The sequence below is a fragment of the Myotis myotis genome, unplaced genomic scaffold, assembly GCF_014108235.1.
Source record: "Myotis myotis isolate mMyoMyo1 unplaced genomic scaffold, mMyoMyo1.p scaffold_m19_p_12, whole genome shotgun sequence".
Taxonomy (NCBI): Eukaryota; Metazoa; Chordata; class Mammalia; order Chiroptera; family Vespertilionidae; genus Myotis; species Myotis myotis.
Window position 1 is genome coordinate 43,186,498 of NW_023416316.1, and position 24,838 is coordinate 43,211,335.

Sequence of the window (24,838 nt, forward strand, 5' to 3'; positions counted from 1 at the left end):
TACCTCTAGGCAGTCCAGAAGTATCACATATAAAAATGCTACAACTCTCCAAAACAGCCCAGCCAGTGGGCTCCGTGTACTGTGGGTTGTCCTATGCATCAAGAGATCACCCATTGGATTCCTGGTCAGGGCACATGCCCAGGGTTGCGGGCTTATTCCCCAGTGAGGGGGCATGCAGGAGGCAGCCAATCAATATTTCTACCTCTCTCCCTCCCTCTCCCTGCCTCTCTTTGAAATCAATAAAAACATTAAAAAACCCACATCTCTCCAAAATAAAAATCTGCCAACACATACAATTCTGTTAAGAATATGACATGTAATAATCATATTATAGCCAAAAAGATAAATACCCTGTTCTATGCACATATGAAGGCTATACAAACATAAAGAAATAATAAATGCATACTAACATTTATTACATTTATTTTCTCTGTATATCAGCCTAACATTTCCCTTATGCAACCTCCCACCTCCCCAAGACAACTCTACAAAATGACTAAAACCAATGCCTGCTATTCAAAAGAACATTCTCTAATATCTGCTTATACACCATTAAGTCAGATGACTTCCATTTAAAAGGTTTAAAAAAATGGACATTCTGACATTCTATTCTACCTGTACAGGCAAGGAAGAAAAAATTTTTAGCAAATACACACACACACACACACACACACACACACACACACATATACAAATACATATATATACACATATATACCTCCCCAAAGGAATCCTCATCTCTGCTTAAAGACTGTGGCTTTTGTTTATATTTCAAAAAAGACAAAAAATAATTTTGGTGCTAATTAATCCAACATATCCAAAAGATTAAGGTTCAACCCTATAACTTAATATACCATAAGAAAGGAACCCAGCCGAAACCGGTTTGGCTCAGTGGATAGAGCGTCGGCCTGCGGACTGAAAGGTCCCGGGTTCGATTCCGGTCAAGGGCATGTACCTGGGTTGTGGACACTTCCCCAGTGGGGGATGTGCAGGAGGCAGCTGATCGATGTTTCTCTCTCATCGATGTTTCTAACTCTCTATCTCTCTCTCTTCCTCTCTGTAAAAAATCAATAAAATATATTTAAAAAAAAAAAAAAAAGAAAGGAACCCTTTTAAATAACATCATTGTAGGCACCACTTTAGTAAGGGCTTTAGGTGTCCTTTTCTGCAGAAATAGAAACAAGGTGCATTTTTTAAATTAAAAAAAAAAGGAAAGAAAACAGTGTTGTTGACCGAAGTGGAAATAAATCTAGTGTCAAAGATGTCAGATGACATTAAAAAAAAAAAAAGCAGGCATTTCTTTCCAATGGATCGGTTATAAATCTACCACTATTTTAGCTTTAAAAAAACGATATTACATAATGTCAGTCTACTTATTTTGCTGGTCTTTTCCAAGCCAAACTGTTTTCTGACTGAATTGTTTCAACAGCTTGTGCAATATGACAAAAGAACCAAGAAGAAACCTCTTCCTTGACCTTTTCTCTGTAACTTCATTCATTGATTTTATTGCATTAAATGCTGTCACATTTGTAGAACTGAAAAGAACAATGTCAGTAGCCTCGGTGTCAAGTCCTAAGAATAGAGAGCTGTCATTGAAGTTGTCCAATTCTTTGCCCATGATTAAAAAATGAATATTTCAGATCAATGGGTGACAATCCCATTAGGGTGATAGCCCATGATATCAATTACCACTTCAGTTTCAATTTGGCTGGCTGGCCACAGGGTACCATTTTTCAGCTTTACTTGTGATGGGCTGGCTCTGTGAAGCATGACACCCTTAAATTGCTGCCCATTATCCAAGTGTCATTACTTGTACTGCTTCAGAATTCTCTGAATCACAAGCAGCTACTGAGGTCAAGCTTTGCAACCCGAGGAATTGGACAAGTTGGCAAATTCTTTATATAAAGGAAAAGTTATTTATCTGGCATCTGACTTAGAAAATCTAAAGTTTCCATTATCCTGACAGTATGTCAGTTTTATGTAGGTATATTGATTTAATAATTTAAGAGGTTTTATCAAGGTGGCAGGGGGTTAAACGTTTACTGTGTTTGCATTATTCAGAATGCTGCTTTGATTTTCTGGCCTCTATCACACCGATAATAGATTCTACTTAACTCCTCTCCATATCCAAATATACACATAAAATTATTCTTATAATCATAAATACATAAAGAGTTTGACTTTAGGTATGGCACTTTAAGTCTATCAATAAAACAAATAAATCTTAACTGCTATCTATCCCATAAAATCCCAAATTTGGCTAAAAATTTATATAGGAAATGAATTTAAACATGCCAGAAATAATCATTCAGAATGAAGAATTTGAGGGTTGGCTTTTTTTTTTCTTTCTTCGTCAACATTTTGCGAGAAATGTTAGATTTCAGAACAGTTGGAATTTTTCTGAGTAAAACTGTAATATCTGGAATCTTACTTTGATTCGTAGGACTATTATTAATAAATTTGGACTTAAAAATCTAAAAAGGAATTATCTCCCAAACTTCTCAAATTAGGGTGCTCTACCACTGAGGGAATTGAAGAGCCAGAGAAAGGGTATTGATAACCATTTGATAAGAATGCCATAGATTTCTAGAGCATCATTTTAATAAAGGTTTGGAAGAAAAACAAATTTTTTCAAATTAACATGTTTAGATATATTGTAGGACAGAATACAAAACAGACATAAATTGTTAAACGTTAAATTTAAACTTTTAAAAAATGATTATCCTGGACACTATCCATAGCCCCAGATTGGAACTGTGAGATGGAGAATAACTTTATTCTCTTCTTTCACTTGGAAGGTTGAGAAACATGATTTTACTTTATGTAACAACCTACTTTTTAAAATCTTGCTAAGTGCGTTTTATAAATCGAAGCCCATTAACGTGCATCTGAGGACCCTGGTAGTACCAAAAACATTCAGAGGAGGGTGCCTTTTAATGAAGAGCTGGCTGCTCTTCACCAAACCTATGTATAAATCCTGGCTTCTTGAAAATAGGGTGAAGCAGTATTGCTTTTTAAAGCTCAATTACCTACAGCATTGCAGTTTAACAAGAAAAATAAGCTCTCATATGCTTTACCAAGCTCAGTTTCCTCTATCAATCAGAAAAACTTATCAACAACGGGGTTGAACCCTACTGAGGAGTTATACACACCCAAACTTTATCCTGTAATATCCTTTTTACAAAATATTATACCTCCAACTTTTATCACATCAAGCCAAAGTAATAGAAAATATTTAATTCAAAAGCACAAAACAATAATTTAAAAATACACAAATTTTATCTATTGTTCGGGATACTTAAAAAAAAAGATTTTGTCAAGGAAATTTTCAAACAGACACAAATGCAGAGAAAATAATATAATCAATGCCCATATACTCAGCTCTTAACAAATAATTAGCAACTCCTAGCAACCTTTCAACTTACTTTTAATCCATATTTTGAGTCCACAACAGTTATGATACCTACAAAGAAATAAATCATTTACTCACCTTTATACTTGAGAATAAAAATTAAAACTAATCTATTTCAGCATATAAATGTGACTCAATAAAGTATATTTTTCTCTTGCCAAGGCTGCAATTTAATTCAATTCCATTAATAAGTGCATGCATTTTCAAATGTGTACTGAGTCTCCAGCACTATTTAAAGGTATTAGACAGAATATAAAATAAATTTTAAGCTTTTTAGCTTATAACCCAAAATATTATGAGACAAATTTTAATTTAATCATATAAAGTAAAATGTGACAAATTACCCAAGACAGGTTATTTCTAGTTTATTTTCACATAATCAAATTTGAGAATCTTAACATTTAAATTATAGTTTAATAAATCTGAGATGTCTTAGGATATCTTACCCCTATAATCTCTCACTAAATCTAACTCACACAAATGTTATACATAATATGAGCCTAAATCTCCAAATGATCAGTTAGTTTGACAATCTCTGAATTTATATGCTAGATAACTTTTTCATAGGATTAAAGTAGAATGAATTTGTTGATGCCTAAATAATTCAACCAGCTGTATACCACAAATATTAGAGCCAAATAACAGGGTCCAGCTTCAGTGATTCTTAAATGATTTCACCGCATAGTCTATGAAAGACCTGGTTTAAAAAAAGGTGAAGAGATGTGGGGAAAGGGATAGGACACAACAGAGGAGAGGCAGACAACACATAATAAGACATAAATCAAACAACAGAGGATACAGGAAATCAACCTAGTATTTTGAAAGAAAACTCTTAGTCGAAGTACTAAATTGGGAGTTGAGATTAAGATCTGACATCCTGCCGAAACCGGTTTGGCTCAGTGGATAGAGCGTCGGCCAGCGGACTGAAAGGTCCCAGGTTCGATTCCGGTCAAGGGCATGTACCTGGGTTGCGGGCACATCCCCAGTAGGAGATGTGCAGGAGGCAGCTGATTGACGTTTCTCTCTCATCGATGTTTCTAACTCTCTATCTCTCTCCCTTCCTCTCTGTAAAAAATCAATAAAATATATTTAAAAAAAAAAAGAAAAAAGATCTGACATCCAAAAAATAAAATAAAATAAAATAAAAAATAAACAAAATATCTGACATCTAATTCTACCATTGTCTGGGGCATTAGAATTTGTATGAACAAAGACTTTCTTCATCATCAAACTAAACAAGTTTAAAAAGAGTAAGAATGTAAGGAATTAAAATCACAACATGAAAGAACAAAAATCATCTTAACCATACAATATTTTACTTGAAAACAAAACAAAATTCTTATTTAAACTTACCATCAAGATAAATATCAACCCCTAATTCATCATCAATCCAAAACATAGAAGCTACAGCACCTGAAAATATAAATAGTCATCAAATAAAAATATTTCTCCACACTGAGAAAGACAGTTCTATCTGTAATGTTTTAATTTCCCCCAACAGAATAAGCAGGCAAACACGTACACGAATTAAATATGGGTTTCCAATCTTCTTATGGGAATTACAGTGATAGAACCTTTTACTATTTATATCCATTTCTTCCCCTCTCCCTTTAATAGTATCTTAAAAAACAATAGGCCAACTTTTATCAAATAATAAACCCAACACCAAGCTTCTACCAATGATATAATAATTTACCAACAGATATTATCAAATAATTTGAGCAATATGGCTGTGTGCACAAGGAACGTATTTGTATTTTGTCTCTCCTGAAAAGAATAATCATACAGTTCAAAAATACTAAATTATATCTCTAAAGGAAAGCAAAAGAAAACATAGATAATTCCTAAATCACTTGTCAAAAAAAAATATTTGTAAGTTCTATAGAAGAAAAAGAACAACAAGAAATCCTTACACTATTTATTTAATACTGATATAAAATTTGGGTTTGAGGAAAAATAATTTCTAAATAAGAAATTAAAACTTGTTTTTAACAGAAACTGGTTCAGTACCAATCCACACACCCTGATTAGTTTGCCACAACACAAGAAAAAGAAAACTGACAGCAAAGAAAGTATTTGATCTTTCAAAGCATCACAGGTCCAGTTAGTGACAGGGCTGTCTAAAAGAATGAGTACTGGGGGAAAACAAGGATAACCGAACTTGTTCCAATGTCTAAAACTGTCCACCTACCCTGACAAGATGTGGTCCCCCAAGCATCACTCTGTGTCAACAATGAAATACCTGTCAGCTGTTTACAATGATTACTCATGCAAGATATAGCAAGGGCCTCAAGATCTAATGGTTTCCTGATACCTATTGATTTTTTTCCCAAAAACTTAATAGTTTTCCAATTTGACTGAAATAGGATTTGTGAGTAACAGGGGCTGAATCAATGTCTGTCCCTTTCAAGGAAATTACTTTACCATGACAATTATTTAGCTTAGAACTGGAGAATGTCAGTCTCCTAAATGGGAAACAACTGAATTGCCAATACAAATTTTCTTCACTTACTTGGCTAACAACATGATTTTAATTAATGAGGGGGGAAAAAAGTAAGTCTATTGTGAGTATCACTACTCCACACAATAAATCATAAAAAGTATTAATTTTTCAACTTAGTATAATTTCTAACATTATACATAAATCATCTTCATTTTTAAAAAATTCACTAATTTCTATTCAGATAGCTTATAAGTCCTCGATAGTTAGCATCTCCCTAGTGTTAAGTTGAACTACAAGAATGTATTAGAGATTTTAATCAAAATCGGATGGGTATCTGTGGTATAATACTTACCAGGCTACACAAGAAAGAACTATATCAAATTTAGATGCAGGAGTTTAGAAGGAGAAGAAGAGATAAGAGAATGAAGTTAGTCAGTGGTTCTCAAACCAGGGTGATTTTTCTCCCCCAGGGAACATTTGGCAATGTCTGGAGATATTTTTAGTTGTCTTATCTAGGGTACTGCTACTGGCATGTAGTGGGTAGAAACCAGGAATGCTGTTAAACATCCTACAATGCACAAGATAATCTCCTACAACAAAGAATTATCTAGCCCAAAATGTCATTTGTGCAAAGGTTAAGAAATCCTGATTTAGATTATAGAATCTCCCTTTTCAAAACCTAACAAAATGAAAAATAAGATAAAAACTTAAAAGCCAGATTTTGGCAGCAGCAACCAAATACACAACCTCCTGCCATAAGTTTTGAAGAGTGGTGGTTAAAATAAGAAACAGAAAGTTCTATGTGACTTATGATAGTTCTTAATTCTACTCCCACATCCATAAGAGGTTATAGGGAACTAGTTTACAAAGTCCTAACACTTAACAGAAATAGCTTTCAAAATGACAAGAAAAACTGAATGAGGAATAAGCAATATGGAAAAAGTCAACAAAAAAAATTTCAAAGGTAAGTTTCCTGTCATCTGCACATTTGTGGGGGAGGGAGTCACTTTTTAGGGCTCAGAGTAAAATGAAGTGAAAGGTCTTAAGCTCAAGGATGTCCCCACACAAGGTATGCGATATATACTCATGAGTAATTAGAGCAAACCCAGGAGCGGGGTGCACATGGATAAATGGTGATGGACAGAGACTTGCCTTGGGAATACCGTGTACAGCTGAAGTGTTACAGAATTGTCCATCTGAAACCTGTAAAATTTTATTAACCAGCATCACCCAAATAAATTTAATAAAAAGTGAGTGGATAAACAAATTGTGATATATTATTCACTAATATATTGGAATTCAGCCATGCAAGGAATAAAAAATTTTTTTAAAAGCACTTGGATTTCCAGAGCTGAGCCTAAAAGTCACATTGTCCATCTGGCACTCTCAGTCTCCCCTTTCTCCCTACTCTGAACAATACCCAGTTTTCAAACTGGAGGTCAGGAGAAAAAAAAAACAAATGTAATTAAAATGGGTAGAGTATATTACTGAACTTCAAAAATTACATTTTTCAGGCATTTTGGATGAAAAAGCAAGTCACTTTCAAGGAGGCAGAAAAAAAACTCAGACTTTTCTACAGCAACATTCATTGCCCCAATATAATAAAATAATGACCAGAAAGTTCTAATGAAAATTTTCCCTAAAAATATTGCCTTTAGCCAAGTAGTCTTTTGAGAATAAAACAGGCAGATATTCTCAAACATTAAAGGAAACAACAAGCATTGAAACTCAAAAAATAGAGCATTCACAAATCCTTCCTCATGAAATAAAAAGAAAATTCTGAACAAGGAGATTCAACCAATCAAAAAATACTGAAATTTTGGAACTACATTTGCTAAGAAGTTCTGAGGAAAAATAATTGTGATCTAAAAATCTTGAACCTAGCCAAGTAATCCTTCAAGTAGAAAAACAAAACACAAGTATTCTCAAGTAATTAAGTATGCAAAAACTCAGGGAATGCAGCACCTATAGCCTGAAAACATAACATGAAATTCAGTCAATCAAGAGAAAGATCAACTAAGGAATGAGAAGCCACATACTGGTAATGAGGACTAAAACTGCTTAAACAGAAAACTAAACAAAGTAGAACAGAATGTAAATATGAGAAACCTTGACAACATAGCACAGTATACAATAAACCTCAACCAGGAGGTGGGAAAAAGTTGAAGGGTATAATTCCCTCATCTTTTATTCCAGAGAGCCAATAAATAATGCTCTCAAAATTGAAATGTGTAGTTTAAAAAACAACTTGTCCAATTTGTTTGTGTTCTTTAAAATCTTTTCCTTTTTAGTTAATTCACATGTCTTGTAATCAAGAAGCATTTACCTGACATTCAGCAATTCCTTCACTTCTTTTAAATTCAAGTAAAACTAAATAATCCTACATAATAAAAGGCTAATATGCAAATTGTCCCCTTGACCGGGAGTTTGACCCGGAGTTCGTCTAGGGGGTGGGGGTAGTCCTCCAATTACCTGCAGACGCCCCCCCCCCAAACGGCCCCTCCCGCAAATGGCCCCACTCACCCCAATGGGGGCGGGGCCGGCTGGACCCCATCCGTGCACAAATTCATGCACTGAGCCTCTAGTTATTTCAGAATAGCACAAGGAATGAGATCCTATTTTATAAAATATTTCTGCATATTTAAACAGTTTTCAGAAGTGCATAGAACAGGGCTTCCCAGACTTATGAATTTACTAGAGGCACAGTGCACGAAATTGTGCATGGGTGGGGTCCCTAGGCCGGGCTGCCAATCAGGGCCGATCAGATTTCCCACCTCCCCGCCCCCTCCTTCCTTCGCCACCCACGCGCTGCCACCGTGCAATTCCCCACTTCCCCGGGCCTCCTTCCCTCACCACCCACATCCGTCGCCACCCACCCCCGGTTCCCTGGCCCCAATTGGGCAATCAGGGCCTGCTGGCCGGGGGAGAGACCAGGAGGTTGGCCGGCAAGCCCCACCCCGATCTGGGGGGTAGGGGGGGCAATCAGGGGTGTGTCCAGCTGGGGGTAGGGGCCCAGGGAGGTTTGGGGGTTCAATCGGGGCCCTGATTGGGCCAGTTGGCTGCCGCAGTGCATTCCGGTCATTCCAGTTTTTCCGGTCGCTTGGCTTTTATAAATATAGATGAGAATCACCTGGAGGTTGCTAGGCCCTGCCCTTAGAGATTCGGAATCAGTAGATCTGTGATGGGGTTCAAGAATCTGCTCTTTTTGGCCCTAACTGGTTTGGCTCAGTAGGTAGAGCATCAACCTGCAGACTGAAGGGTCCCAGGTTCGATTCTAGTCAGGGCACATGCCCTGGTTGCAGACTTGATCCCCAGTAGGGGGTGTGCAGGAGGCAGCCAATCAATGGTTCTCTCTCATCACTGATGTTTCTATCTCTCTCTCCCTCTTCCTTCCTCTCTGAAATCAATAAAAATATCTATATATACAGAAAACTCTAATATGCAAATAGACGGAATAGCAGAACAACCGGTCACTATGACGTGCGCTCACCACCAGGGGGCACGTGTAGAACATGGCAGTCATCGGCAGCAGAGCATGGAACATGGCAGGCATTGGCCTCAGTGGGATGGTGAAGCAGGTGAATGGGGGCACCAGACCAAAATGGGGCACCAGTCACTGTCATCAGGGCGAGCCTCTGGTGGTTACTGAAAATTCTTTGCTCCCACGCGCTGCAGTCCTGCCCAGCACTCGCACCTGCTGCCAGTGCCTGCCCCGCTTGCACCTGTTGCCAGCACTGGAGCCATTGCTCACACTCGTTGCCAGCGCCCCACACTGACCCCATCATTCGGCGCTGTCAGCAGGTGGGAGCAGCGGCTGCCGGACCTGATGGCCCCTCAAGGCTTCTCCACCTCCCCCTGCTCCTGAGGGGCGATTGGGGGCGATTGGGGCCGGCAGCCACCTCTCGCACCAGCTGCTGCTGATGGCTCCGCTCACACCAGCTGCTGGTGCCAACCCCAATCACTCAGCGCTGGCAGCAGGTGCAAGCAGAGCTGGCATCAGTACATGGGAGGGGCAACAGTGGGAGCGGGGCTGCTAGCAGACAGGGGACCAGGGGCTGAAGCGGGAGGGGCTGGGCAGGGGTGCGGAGGATGGGCCAAAACCTACCCCTGTGCCCACTGCAGCCTCGCGGCCCACAGTTCCTTTCAAGGTGTACGAATTCGTGCACTGGGCCCCTAGTATTAAATTAAAAAAAGAATCTGCTCCTTTCACAAACTCCTAACTGAGGCCAATATTATCATTCAACCATAGTGAGTAGCTTGGCAGAGAAATCCTAGGAATGAAATTTACCTACTTGAATTTCAATGTACTGAAACATAGGATGATTTTATTTTAAACTTCATATTTTCTTAGGTATTCTTTAATTTTTAAAAATAATGAATGTTTAATTTTTACCCAAACAATAAAAATCATTATTCTAAAAAAATGTTAGAAGAAACATTAACCCATTTATATCTATAATTTGTACAAAAGTTTTATCTGAGATCTTTAACTTTTCTTTCTTCCTCTGAAAAGCCGAACGATGTTTTATTAAACTCACCTACTCTCAAAGGAAAGTTACAAGAGGCCCTAGCTGGTTTGGTTCAGTGGATAGAGCATCAGCCTATGGGCTGAAGGTCCTGGGTTCAATTCTAGTCAAGGGCACATGCCCATGTTACGGGTTCAATCCCCAGTAGGGGGCATGCAGGAGGCAGCCAATCAATGATTCTCTCTCATCATTGATGTTTCTGTCTCTGGCTCCCTTCCTCTTCCTCTCTGAAATCAATAAAAATATTTTTTTAAAACATGTTTTAAAAGTATATTTTAAAAATAAAAGAATGTCATATAGATCTCGTTTTCAAAAAAAAAAAAGTTACAAGTTTTTCTAGTGTTACAATGAAAGATACTGATATTTGCTATTTTAAAAAGAGGCATATATTTTTCTATCTTTCTAGATTTAAGTAAATTTAATATTTAACACTAATGTAATAATTCAAGTTGTATAATTGGTCAAACCTATTGGAAATGTATGAAATGTATAAATAACCCAGGCCTTCCATAAGGACCAAAACAGCCCATTCAATACTAGTTTGAAAACATGAGGGCAATGTTATTATGTAATACTTCTAAGTATAATACCATTTATTACATTTGAACCTTCAGTAACTACAATATTTCTTTTAAATAATTATGGCCCTTTTAATAAATTATCCCAAAACCTTACTTTAATATAGTTTTATGGTCCAATGCCATAGATCCAGATCAAATAGAAATAATGGTATGGATCAGACTTTCAAAACAAAATGGTATGAGTTGGACTTGGAAAAGGTTCTGCAAACTAGGAATAAAAATGTTACCTAAAAGTTATTTGGGAACCCTGGCCGGCGTGGCTCAGTTGATTGGAGCATCATCTTATACACTGAAAGATTGCCGGTTAGATTCCCGGGCAGGGCACATACCTAGGTTGCTGGTTCGATCCTAGGTCAGGTGCGTATGGGAGGCAACAAACCAATATTTCTCTCTCACATTGATGTTTCTCTCTCTCTAAAAAAATAAAACATATATATTTTTAAAAAGGTATTTGGGTAAGAAGGAAATAAACCCATTGACAGAAACAGGTAGACTTTGTGTAGCTTTCAATAGGGAAGTTTAATATAATTCCATTCAAAGGTAAAACTTTCATGAATAACCAATCTATACTAGGAGAAAGGCTTGGTTTAACTCTACACCTTATAATAGTATTAGAGGCCCGATGCATGAAATTCGTGTAAGAGTAGGCCTTCCTTCCCCCACTGCCAGCACTGGCTTCCCTCTGGCAACCAGGACACACGCTGGCTTCCCTCTGGCCGCCTGCCGGCACCCAGGACCCAAGCTTCCCTCTGGCCCTGGCTTCGTCTGGAAGGACGTCTGGAATGATGTTCAGTCTAGTTAGCATACTTTTATTATTATGGATTTACCCCCAAAATTATTTTAAGTTTAGTAGCAGAAAAACAAAATGCTAACAATAATTTACAGGAATAAGTATTGTAAAAATTAGAATCCAAAAGCTCTTGAGTAGCTATAAATGACCCTCTAAGAAAACTGGATTGGAAATAATCAGAAATACTAGTAAGATCTTGGGAGGGTATAACTAATCAAATATAAACTTAAAAGTAAAATGATTCAATTTTTCCTAAATTTCCATATTTTTAACAATTTTTGTTTCTACTAAAAACCCTGAAACAATCAATAAAACTTCAAATTCTATTTTCAGATTAAAAATACTAAGTACTTTGATTGTGATTCATCTTCTAAAGAACATGACAACACATATTTTTCCTCTCTTAACCAAAGAAATGTTTTTAAATCTAGAATAAAGCTTTAAAACTCATTTTAGAGATTTCTCTAGTATATTTATTTTAAAATATTTAAGAACTATATTATGGTTATTAATAATACTGTTTCTTACCAGGATCTGCTAATCCCGTGGTCTCTAACAGTATATAATCAAATTTCCCCTTCATCTGCATCAAATTCTCAATAGCTCTAAGACCATTGTCCCTGGAGAATACCAAAATATACTATTAGGTATTGGCCTAAATATTTTAAAGCAATCACTACAAAAATTAAAAATATATTCAGCAATCTGCAACAAAAATATATTTAGGCATGTGAAAATTTAAGCACTCCCAAACTTCTAACAAAATGTCCATCCAATATTTACCAGTGAAGGGAAAAAAGAGATGCATATACACTGATAAATAAAAAAAAATCAAATACATGATAAGTTAATACTTAATTTTACTAAAATTAAAAGCAGAGGAAATGTTTGCTATTCCTGACTATAAAATAAGTAAGAATCTATTATTTTTATATCTTTTGAAAAAAGTCAACATCCAAAATAATAAAATTTATGAATTACAGTAGTTTAATATAACAGCTAAAAATACCATTTATCTCTGTTTTAGAGTACCAGGTTTTTTTCCTTATAACATAAAAAGTACAAGAAAATAACAGATGCATTTTGGTTGTTTAAGAAAACCTATTATGACTTTAGCCTTGTTAATACATTTGACTCAAAGTCAAACACTTAAGATAGTAAATGATGTAGAAGAAATTTAATTCACTAGAATATACAAAACTCACAGTGCAGTTGTTAATTTTCCTAATTCACTCAACAAATACTTGGGTTACTGCTATGTGTCCTTTTCTAAGATCTGTTGGTATATTAGTGAATAAAATAGATAGTCCTTGGAAAAAACTATAACTGGTGGAAAATAATGTGAGGATTTTCTCTTTTTTTAATAGTCATTTTTGTTTTTAGAGGATGCAGTCTTGGAACAAAGACCAATGACTTATTAAACTCAGGCCATTTTTCACAGATAAAATGAGACTTTCATGCACCACAGAGATTAAATAAACCCTGACATCAAAAAAACCTCAATAAAAGGACCAAAGTATTAGAGCATGTAGAAAAAGAAATAAGATAGCAAGAAACACTTTAAGTCTATTTTCTATTTGAAAATACAATGAAGCAGACTGTGTAAATTCAGTAAAATTACACAAGAAAATCAAAGCTGGAAATATAATCAGTTAACGTTTATAGTAAACCAATAAGCACACTGTAAACACATTCCTCACTTTACTGAACAGCACAGGCAACCATTTCTAAGTTCCAGCCATTCTTCGTAGAGCTCTCCACCTTGGCTCACAGCTAAGGATTTCTCCACTGCACTTCCTGAAATAATTAATAAAAAGTACTCTTTAGATTATGTTCACTAGCAAACCCAAAAAAATACTGATATATATAAAAGGCTAAGTGACCGACTGTCCGACTGACTAGCTGGTACATATGATGCGCACTGGCAATCCTATATAATAAGAAGCTAATATGCAAATTGACTGAATGGCAGAATGACTGGTCGCTATGATGCGCACTGACCACCAGGGGGGCAGACACTCAATGCAGGAGCTGCCCCCTGGTGGTCAGTGTGCTCCCACAGGGGGAGTCATGCTCAGCCAGAAGCCGGGCTCACAATTGGCGAGCACAGTGGCATTGGCGGGAGCTTCTCCTGCCTCCACAGCAGCGCTAAGGATGTCCGCCTGCTGGCTTAGGCCTGCTCCCCCTGGGGGTTCCCGGACTGCGAGAGGGTACAAGCTGGGCTGAAGGACTCCCTGAGTGCACGAATTTTCGTGCACTGGGCCTCTAGTTGACTCGTGCAGTGCGATACATAAAAAGCTCTCGCTGGCAGCAATCTAGACAGAATAGGAATATTCCTACCTGAACCCGTTTTGGGACATGGTCAGTTATATGTTGCTTTCGCTTGAGTTTGAAGAGTGTGTGATGTTAAAGTTAAAGTTGTAAATACTTCATCACAAGGGAAATTAGTCAGGTACTCTGAAAGTGTTTTTACTCTTAATGTGGTATACAGGAAGATATTAGAATAAGTTTAATCAATTTATTAGTCACTGTTTTTATCAATATTGTTTTTATATCATGTTTTTGTTGTTTTTATATATCTTTGTTATTATATCATGTTGCTATTTATTAATCAATTTATACATTATTTTCATATACATTTTACTAATTTTCTTTCATCTCTGACACTTCTATTATAGAGAAAGGGCGAATAGCGATATTAAAATATTTCTTCTAATTAATTTCCTTTAAATATGCACCAATCTGTGCACCAGGCCACTAGTGTGTGTGTGTGTGTGTGTGTGTGTGTGTGTGTGTGTGTATATATATATATATATATATATATATATATATATATATATAGTTGATACTCAATGGAGAATTCAAAGCAAAAAATGCATTTTATAACTTTTATTCTATTCTACTCATGCAGCCTCATCTTTTTTTTTGTTTTGTTTTATTGCTTAAAGTATTACAAAGAGTATTATATATGTCTCCTTTTTTTTTCTCCCCTTCAGCCTCCTTATCTTAATCTATACTAACTCCAGCTTATTTTAGCTTTCATTTCTTACAAAGGATTTAAGTCCCTAAGGAGATAAGTCCAAAATTAATGAATCATACCATGGCACTCTTTCTTGTTTGTGGTCAACTTTCTAGATAGTGTGTTTTAAATATTAGTTTTCATATGCCCTTCAACCTCTTAAGGTCCTTATCTATATTTTTCTTTTCATTCTTCCTCTAAATTGTTTTTGTTTCTATTAGACAGTCTACTCAGTATTCCCAATGTGAGTAAAAATCTTGGTTCATTTGAGGAAGTTTGCTTAACCAGGGAATCAATGTGCTCACTTAAATATTAAATTTAGTTTCCTAGCAATGCTTACTTGAGAAAAAATATATTTGAGATTTTTATACACATAAGAGTCATATAAGAATGCTTCTTAAAAGTCTTATTTTTCCCCAATAAAGAAATATACCAAAGCCAGGAAAGAGTTATAAATATCCAGTAACACAAACAGCCAAAAAAATTTTTTTTCATTCATATATTTTTTGTTTATATTTCAGTTAGGAGCTGACAAAGAGCTTTGAAAGGGGTTGCCACAGAATTCAGGGTGTAGAGAACATCAATAAAATGTGAAGGAAAGTATTATGAATGCTGTAAAGAACAAATTGTGAAAATGACCCAGAAAGAATGAAGAAAAGTAGTAAGAAATAATGTTATCAATATTCAAAAGATCAGTTAATAAGAAGCCAGAATATAAGACTGTGATTAAAAATCTTGGAATTTTAATTTTGTCTGACAGGACTTTTCTCTTTAGTTTACTGGAACCAGAAGCCACAGATAGCCGACAGGCCTCCCATCCTGTTCATAAAAACTAGCTCTTTTACTAATTTACAACAGAAAAAAAAATAGTATACCTTATGAAATATCCCACAGAAGTTACATTTTTTGGCTTAAACTGAGCCTTTATTAAAATTCACACTTAAGAAGAAAAACGTATAAAATAAAGAACTGTGTTTTATACTGCTGTATAGATATTTTTAAAACTACAGTTCCACATTAAAGACAAAAAATAGAATGTTTAACACATGTATTTTCACTGGTAATTGAAGTTTTTGAAGATGAAGACCATATGTTCAACATATTTTTTAAATCTTCAGTTTTAATTGCTTTGCAGATAAACATTCAACTAGGAAACCTTACAATAAATGAAGCATTTCTAAATTTTTCAAAAGTCGATAGTAAACAATATAATCAGTACAAAAGTATCTTTCTAGTTCCTGAAAGAACTTTCATATCATATATCATAGATTTTTACTTCTGGAGTAATTTATTTCATGTAAAAATTTAATTCCATTGATATGAATGTAAAAGTTATACAAAATAAAATTTTACAGAAACTATCTAATTTCAGTATTCAAAATCTGTCCAAAATGAAACCTGACAGAAATTAATCTCATTCCTCCAACACTATCCACTTCAATGTATTCACATTATAATGCGTTGCATTTTCATTTTTAAATATGGAATATCAAGTCACAAGTGGAATGAACTATCTTATAAATTTTTGCAGCATAGCATTTGTTGAACTTGACTTACCTTCCCCAAATTCGTTTAAAATAACTGCAACTCTTTTACTGTGTTGCTCTGTCAAAATATAGTTCAGAAGTGTTGTCTTCCCAGCACCTATAAAATACATTTTATAGATCTTATAAAATAACAAAATTTAAAGATACAAAAAGATAGAGTCACAATGGTTTTAAAAATATTATTTAATCAAATTTATTCCAGAGGAAGATTAAAGTACCCTGTGAAAAGTATTAAAATGTTTTGTTGACATAACATTTTATAAATACTGCTGTAAGTTGGATCACACAGCTTTCTTCAATCTCATTATGACAAAAATAATGCCTTCTACATAATTTATAATACAATTAATACAAGAGCTTTAAAATTTTCTATTAAATAAAAAAATATTGAAGTAATGGCTTCCAAAGAATAAAGTACTCATGCAGTTTATACATTACTTAAATCCTTTTGCATGATGATGTTTCTTAGCCAAGAATATATGATTTTATTCCCTAAAACTTACATATAAACACCTTTTATTTCAACATCCATCATTAACCAGACACCAATTCAAACTGACTATATGTCTAATTTTAGTATGCTTAAAGCAACCTATAAAAGTAATTTTATATATATGCATCACACACACAAAATAAAGACTGGATGTAGGAAATAACAAAAGACAGAATATTCAGTCTTTAGAAAGATAAACTCATAAAGCTACACTAACTTTATCCAGTAGGTGGCATATTAAACCTAATATATTCAGCTGAAGTAGAAGAAAAACATTTGTCTCGTGAGCCATAGACAGCAAAGTTCATAAAGAGGAAAAAAAAAATCCCAACTGCACAGTACTGTATTTTAATTGTATAAATATATCATTTATTTATCTATTTTTCTGTTGGTGGGCATTCAGTTGTTTCCAGTGTTCTGTTATTACAAGCACTTGTACATATCTTCTGAAGTGGATTTACAAGAGTTCTAGGAATTTACTGAGTATTAGGGTATTAATATCTTCAACATTTCTAGGTCGTATTCCTTTAAAAATTGTTGAGGGATGGAAGGCTTGTGTTTAGAGTGCTCTATGTAGGAAGCTCAATGTCACTGAAGTGTGAAGTATAGAATGGATCAATGATTCTCTCTCATCATTGCTGTTTCTCTCTCTCTCCCCCTCTCCCTTCCTCTCTGAAATCAATAAAAATATATTAAAAAGAAGAATATACAAGGGTTGAAGTTCCTGGTACCATTTAGAAGGTACCTTGAGGAGGCAGGGACATGAGGAAATTCTTAAAGCCAGTCCAAGTGTAAGAAAGAGGCCCTGGACATGAGTGCTGCACTAGGTAGTGGCAGTGAAAATGGAAAGGAAGGGGAGGTTGTAAGAGATCATATAAAACTACTACGGCTTAATAATTAACTATATTATGAAGCAAAAGACTTTAACATGTAGTTCATTCAAAAGCTACTATGGACCAGATTTTATGCTGGACCTTGGTGAAAAAAAGCACAAGACAGAGATAAACTGCCTGTACCTTCATGCCACTTAACGGCATTAACTGGGATAAGAAGGGCAATTCAGATCAATAAAGAGGCAAGTATGTCACAGGATGCTACATTTAATAGATGTATAAGATGTTATGGAGCACCTAAGACAGTGACGGCGAACCTATGACACGTGTGTCAGAGGTGACACATGAACTCATTTTTTTGGTTGATTTTTCTTTGTTAAACGGCATTTAAATATATAAAATAAATATCAAAAATATGTCTTTGTTTTACTATGGTTGCAAATATCAAAAAATGTCTACATGTGACACGGCACCAGAGTTAAGTTAGGGTTTTTCAAAATGCTGACACGCCGAGCTCAAAAGGTTCACCATCACTGATCTAAGAGGACATCTAGCTAGAAGAATACGAGTAAGAAGAATATACAAGGCCTAACTGGTGTGGCTCAGTGGTTGAGCATTGACCTATGAACCTGGAGGTCACTGTTCGGTTCCTGGTCAGGGCACATGCCGGGTTGCAGGCTCGATTCCCAGTGTGGAGCAGGCAGGAGGCAGCTGATCAATGATTCTCTCTCATCATTGCTGTTTCTCTCTCTCTCCCCCTCTCCCTTCCTCTCTGAAATCAATAAAAATATATTAAAAATAAAAAAAGAAGAATATACAAGGGTTAAAGTTCCTGGTACCATTTAGAAGTAGGTCAATGTTGGGTCACAGTTTTGCAGGCTGGAGAGCTTGTCAAGAGCCAGACCATACAGGACCTTGTAATTCACGTTAAGGAATTTGAACTGTAACCCAAATGGAAACTACAGAAGGGTGTGACACAATCAGATTGACGTTAATAAAGACCATTAAGGCTAATACACGGAACATATTAAAAGGGCATCAGGACTCAAGACTAGTTAGGAAGCTTTTAGGCATTTGGGATCACAGGAGCAGGAGGATTTGAGGTGGATGATAACATGAAGTCTTGGATCTGGGTATGAAGCTCAAAGAACGGACAGAGGAGGGGAAATTTTTAAAGGAGAAACCAGAGAAGTAGGTGGAAATATTGGAAAACTATGCCCTAGATTCAACAACAGGTTGCTGGCATGAGCCTCACTCCTAAGTTTCAGACCATCATCTCCAATGCTCTGCTGACCTAGCAGTATGCAAAATGAAGAAGGCCAGAGGGGCAAGTCGAACTGTATTGTTTTGGACAAGGAATTTGTTCCATTTCACAGAAGAGCAATCTCTGAATAACAGTGGAAAAATACCAAAAATAAACTCCATTATAAAATTAGTCCTGAATAAAAACAGAAATAAACTTATAGTCGAAACAAAAAAAAGAAACACCAGTGATTTAATTCTTATTTTTATGTAAAAGGTCCTCAGGTGCACCAAGTTTGTGCTTGTCTCTAGTAGCATCTAGGAATGGTATTATTTCCCCAAATCATTTCACTTTTTTTACATTTCCCCACACTTTTAATAGGGTCACGTATTTATTCTAGCCCTTCTATTTAACTGTAAGGCTTTCAAATAATACTTCTCAAACTTTTCCAATGAAGTACCTCTAGTGTAATAAACTGTCCTTCAGGGAACTGTAGCATGTTTACAAACCTATGAATTCAAGTGTCCCAGTGCGTTCTTGAACGACCTCAGTTTAAAGCAGTGGTGCTCAACCTTCCTAATGCCGCGACCCTTTAGTACAGTTCCTCATGTTGTGGTGACCCCCAATCATAAAATTATTTCCTTTGCTACTTCATAACTGTAATTTTGCTACTGTTATGAATCGTAATGTAAATATCTGATATGCAGGATATATTTTCATTGTTACAAATTGAACAGAATTAAAGCATAGTGATTAATCACAAAAACAATATGTAATTATATATGTGTCTTCCGATGGTCTTAGGCGACCCCTGTGAAAGGATCGTTCGACCCCCCAAAGGGGTCGCGACCCACAGGCTGAGAACCACTGGTTTAAAGAAATACAGTCTGCTTCCGGTCAAGATAACAGCGTCGGTAAATGCGGCACTCACATCCTCCCACAGCCACATGGAAGTTACAACTACACTACACAACAACCAGCAGTCAGAGCCTCCTGAAACGGCGCTGAATGGAAGTCCTAAAACCTGCCTACTATGGTGAAGGAAACAGACACACAAGTTCAGGAAGCCCAGAGAGTCCCAAACAAGACGCAAGGCCCACACCAAGGCACATGACAATTAAAAGGCAAAAGGTTAAAGACAAAGAGAGACTCTTAAGAGCAACAAGAAACACGCGGTTACCTACAAAGGAGGCCCCACACGACTGCTGATTTCTCGTCAGAAACTCTGCAGGCCAGAAGGGATCGGCAAGAAATATTTAAAGTGACGAAGAGCAAGAACCTCTAACAAAGATTACTCTACCGAGCAAAGCTATCGTTCAGAATCAAGGGACATACAATGAGCTTCCCGATCAAGAAAAAAGCCAAAGAAGTACATCACTGCCAACCCAATGTTACATGAAATGGTAAAGGGTCTTTTTTAAGAAGAAGGAAAAAAACGAACAATCTGAACAATAAAATGGCAATACATACATTATACCTATCAACAACTGAATCTAAAAAAAAACAAAAAAAAACAAAATCAACGAACAACAGGACAAAAAGAGTCTCATAGATAGAGATGGGTGCTGGGAGGATGGGTGGAAAGGGTGAAGGGAGTTAGCAGTAGAGATCGGTGGTTACAGAATAGTCATGGGGATGGAACAGGGGCTACAGTCAGCCATATCCTGATAACCGGGTATGGTGTCAGCTGGGAGGATCACTTAGTAAGGTCTCTAATGTCTCATCACTGGGGTGCACACCTGAAACATAATATTGTGTGTCAGCTGTTAATTGAAAAATAAAAAAAAACGATTAAAAAGCAAAAAAAAAAAAGTCTTGGAGGGCAGAGCTTTTATTCTTACTCTTCCTCCTACAGTGCTTTGAAAACAGATCTCAAACAAAGGAAAAAATAAATGTTTGAGAGAGGTGGTCTGTCCAGGAATGGCGGGAATGGCTGAGGGGAAGGGGAACTGACTAGGCCCGCCCCTAGTGTGGAGCATTTTACGGCAGGACATCCTTCAATGGCAATAGACTTACAAGGTACGTCTTTCCGCCCCCATTTTGCAGAGGAGAAACTCGACAGGTGACCGGTGTGGTTTGCATTTTCAAATGAGGTAGATAAGCTTCAGAAAGGTAACTGTTAAAGGTCACGGGCGTGGTTTGGGGGCGGGTCCGGGCTTCAGACTGCAAAGCCTGAACTAGTTTCAAAATGCGAGGTTAATGTTGAGTGTCACACGGTAAGTGTGAATCGGGGAGCCAGAGGCCCAGCCCGTACCTCCAGAGGCATCTGCTGCTGGCCGGTGGCCGGAATGCCTAAAATCTGTGAGCCCCCCGAGTCCCAAGATACACGGGTTCTCTGACTGGGATGGTTAGTTACCTAAATACCCGGTGATAATTGTGACTGGGATCTTAGCGCCGGGGCCAGACTTTTCCTCCTGCTCGCTTTGCTTCGCCTCAATGGGGACCAATTCCGGACAGTCCTCCTCCGCCAGCTCCTCGTCCTCGTCCACAGCGCCGAAGGCCTGTGACATCTCGGCCGGCCGACAGCACTTACCCCGCTCCCTCAGCTCTGGGAGCTGGGAGCAACCCGGCGAACGGCGGCTGCTCACGCCGGGCACGCCACGCCAGGCGCGGTGTTGACGTCATCACACCGCGACGCCAGGCTCCTCCGAGTCCCGCCCCTTTTACCTGGGCTCAGGCTGAGGACCGCCCAGCGCCTTAGACACGCCCCCAGGGTGTTCCCGGAAGCTGAGCGCGGCGGGCCGGGCTGTCAGGTTCGTAGAGGAGCCCAGCTCCAACCCGGTCCCCGCGTGCGCCGCCGCCTGAGCTTCAATAGCTAATGGCTGACGGGGGCTGAGGCCAGGCTGGTCGGAACCGGGAGTGGGTAGCCTGACCTAACCAGCTCCCACAGGGACTTTACCAACTTGACGTTAAATGATTTTCTTAGTACAATTAAAAAATTTTTTTGATTCATAAGGAAAAAAATGGAAGGTTATGACAATACAATGTTAATTATAATATTTATATCTGACGAAATACCAGTGAAACCTTTTCCTTTATTATAATTACATATATTATATGTATATCCAAATTTTTACAACGTACACAAATTACTTTCATTTGTTGTTCTTTGTCACTATTTGTTTGAATCTTAGGTAACCTGAGTTCATTCTCTATATTCTTTGGTTCATGACACTCATCATTAATCCATGGATAGCCCTCCTTTGCATTGACATAGACAGCGTGTCTCCCAAAAATGTATTCACATTTTAACAGCTGATAGCTCAATTTTGAGAATGAAATGTATTTTAATAAACACGGCCTCTATAATTCAAAGTGTGTGTGTACATTTTGGGGGACAATCTATATTTATAATGAACTCCTTTGCCCTCACCCCTAACCCAAGAACATTACCAATAAGTTACACTGACCTATATGCCCCTCTCCTATTCCAACCCTTGGCCTCTCCCTTAAGGTAGTAAACACAATCATGAATTGATTATGGGTGATTCATTATTCCCTCTTTTCTTTTTAGTTTTATCATGTATGTCAAATATATTTAGTTTTATCACATGTATTTATCATATGTATTTCGTTTTATAATATATATTTAAAATATGTATTTTGTGTTAAGACAAAATTAACATATTTTCTAAGTATATATATATATATATATATATATATATATATATATATATATATGTTGTTTAATTCTGTCTTTGCACTTTGTAAAACGAGTGTCATACAAAATATAAACTCCTGGGGTTAGCTATATTTTTCAACTTCAACATTATATTATATTCTATAATATTATGTAACTATACAGCAATTTTATTTTTTGTTAACTTTGTAAGGTCTGTTAAATGGGTGGGTGGAAAGGAAAGTGATGAGCAGCTACAAATTCAAAAGAAAAAGTCTCGGTTATTAAGGTCATTCCAGGCATGGCAGAGGGACGTGGGGTTGGCTCTAAGAGTACTGCTGTCAAGACACAGAGCTGGTTGAAGTGGACCCCAAGCTTTCCCTGTGACCTCTTGTGCAGAGTGAACAATTTATCCATTTCCTGTCAACTGTTTCCAGGTTTTGCTCCATGAACAGCATTCAGTGATCCTTGAGCACTGTGTGACTCCCTGAACAGAAGCTGTTACAGCCCTGACCACCTTCTCGTAGATATTTCTCAGGCACATTCTTGCAGATTCCCTTTCATGGCTCCAGCTGAATGTCCTATTAACATCTCTTCTCTCTCAACAAGAGGAACCCGTGCCCCAAAAGGCTGGCTCAGTCAAGGTGACAGGCAAATATTGCTGTAACAGTATATAGCCTCAGGCAGAGCAAAAAGTTTTACCCAGTGGTCACACATTAAAGGCACCCCAATTGTCCATCCCACGATGAATGGATAAACAAAATGTGATACATACATACAATGGAAAATTATCTCACAATAAACATTCATAAAGTACTAATATCTGCTACAAGGTGAGTGAAACTCAAAAGCATTATGTTGAGTGAAAGAAAGCATTCCCACACCACCTATTGTATGATTCCATTTATATGAAATGTCCAGAATAGGCAAATCTATAGAAATAAAAAATAGATTCGTTATTACTAGGGGCTGGGGGACTGAGGAAGGTGACTGCTAATGGGTACATTTTGGGGGTACTGAATATGCTCTAAAATTGATTGTGATGAGGGTAACACAACTCTGAATATACTAAAAACCAGTGAATTGTCTACCTTAAGTAGGTATATAAGATGGTCTATGAATTTTATCCGAATAAATCTGCTATTTAAAAAAAAGTTAAAGGTCTGTCTGTGCATCAAATTGTGGTGGTGCCTGTGTAAATTTGCAGAGAAGCACTGGCTCAGGTCCTGCCCTCAGAAGTTGTAAGTCCTGGCCTTCTGAGCAGAGTTGATTTAGAATCTATTTGTGGTGACTGCCCAGTTGAACAATGATTGGCCAGTTGAACCATACCTAAGTACGAGTATAAAGATTACAGCTTAATACAATCTTTCCTTTCATCTGTTCCATAATACTCCTCATCAAGTTATTTATGAATTTTGTGGAATTCTGTCATTTTCTTTGCTGACTCTAGTAATTGGACAGAATTTAGCAAGCATGTGACTGAGGAAGCGAGGGTTAGGATTTATTCCGATACATGGCTTGCAATCTCAGCTTTCTCTTCACCCTGGGTATGACTGTTTTTACTTCTTTGTTAACACGGGACTTACTAATTTTATCCATTTTATTTTGTGTGAGCCTTTGTTGTTGTTATTTAATCCAAAATGCCTTTTAAAATAAGTTTTAAAATTTCCTAAGTATAATAGTGTAGAATCTATTACAGTTTCTAATATAACTTTAAAATTCCCTTAGTTTTGCAATTTTCTTTACTCTCAGTTGCTTTATGATAAAACAACAACAATAATAATAAGGTGTGGATCGCTTACCATCTGATAGGCATTGTATTAAGCAAATGAAATGCATTATCTTATTTAACTCTGCAACTTGAACATTGTTTGTATGCCCATTTTAAAGACAAGGAAACTGAGGCCTAAATCCTTACCACTGCAACAAAGACTTTGCTCAAGATCATAAAATCAGTAAATGGCAGCTTTGGAGATCAATCCAGGCCTTCCAGACACTAAATTCCATGCTCTTCTAAACCAGGGATCTGCAAACTTTTTCCGTAAAGGGTCAAGCAGTAAATATTTTAGGCTTTACACATCAATAGATAAATTCGAGGGTATTATGTAGGCACTTATACGATAAGAGAGAGAAGAAATTTCCACAAACTTTGAAATTTGAATTGACTATAATTTTCATTTGTAATGAAAGATCATTCTTTTAATTTTCTTCCAACCTATTAAAAACGCAAAAATAAAAAAGGTAAAAATCATTGTTAGCTTGCAGAGTGTGCGAAAAGAGGCAGTAGTATGCCAACTACTGATCTAAGCTAATAGACACTGCCTCGTGAAGC

At 36.9% G+C, this 24,838-nt stretch overlaps 1 protein-coding gene across 4 annotated transcripts in view; it reads right to left on the minus strand.

The window, feature by feature from the left end:
* LOC118667486 (COBW domain-containing protein 3) overlaps positions 1 to 21,509 on the minus strand; it is a 48,595-nt gene extending 27,086 nt beyond the window's left edge. Inside the window, exons 1-6 of one of the 4 annotated variants that reach the window (XM_036330918.1) lie at positions 21,244 to 21,507; positions 16,329 to 16,415; positions 13,453 to 13,549; positions 12,281 to 12,372; positions 4,766 to 4,825; positions 3,426 to 3,463 (exon numbers count right to left, since the gene is read on the minus strand). In XM_036330918.1, the coding sequence (XP_036186811.1) occupies positions 3,426 to 3,463; positions 4,766 to 4,825; positions 12,281 to 12,372; positions 13,453 to 13,549; positions 16,329 to 16,415; positions 21,244 to 21,397 (528 nt within the window). In that variant the 5' untranslated portion in view covers positions 21,398 to 21,507. Of the gene's footprint in view, positions 1 to 3,425; positions 3,464 to 4,765; positions 4,826 to 12,280; positions 12,373 to 13,452; positions 13,550 to 16,328; positions 16,416 to 21,243 lie in introns of all 4 variants that reach the window. The other 3 variants (XM_036330919.1, XM_036330921.1, XM_036330920.1) reach the window with 3 other exon arrangements.
* Positions 21,510 to 24,838: the final 3,329 nt, after the last annotated feature.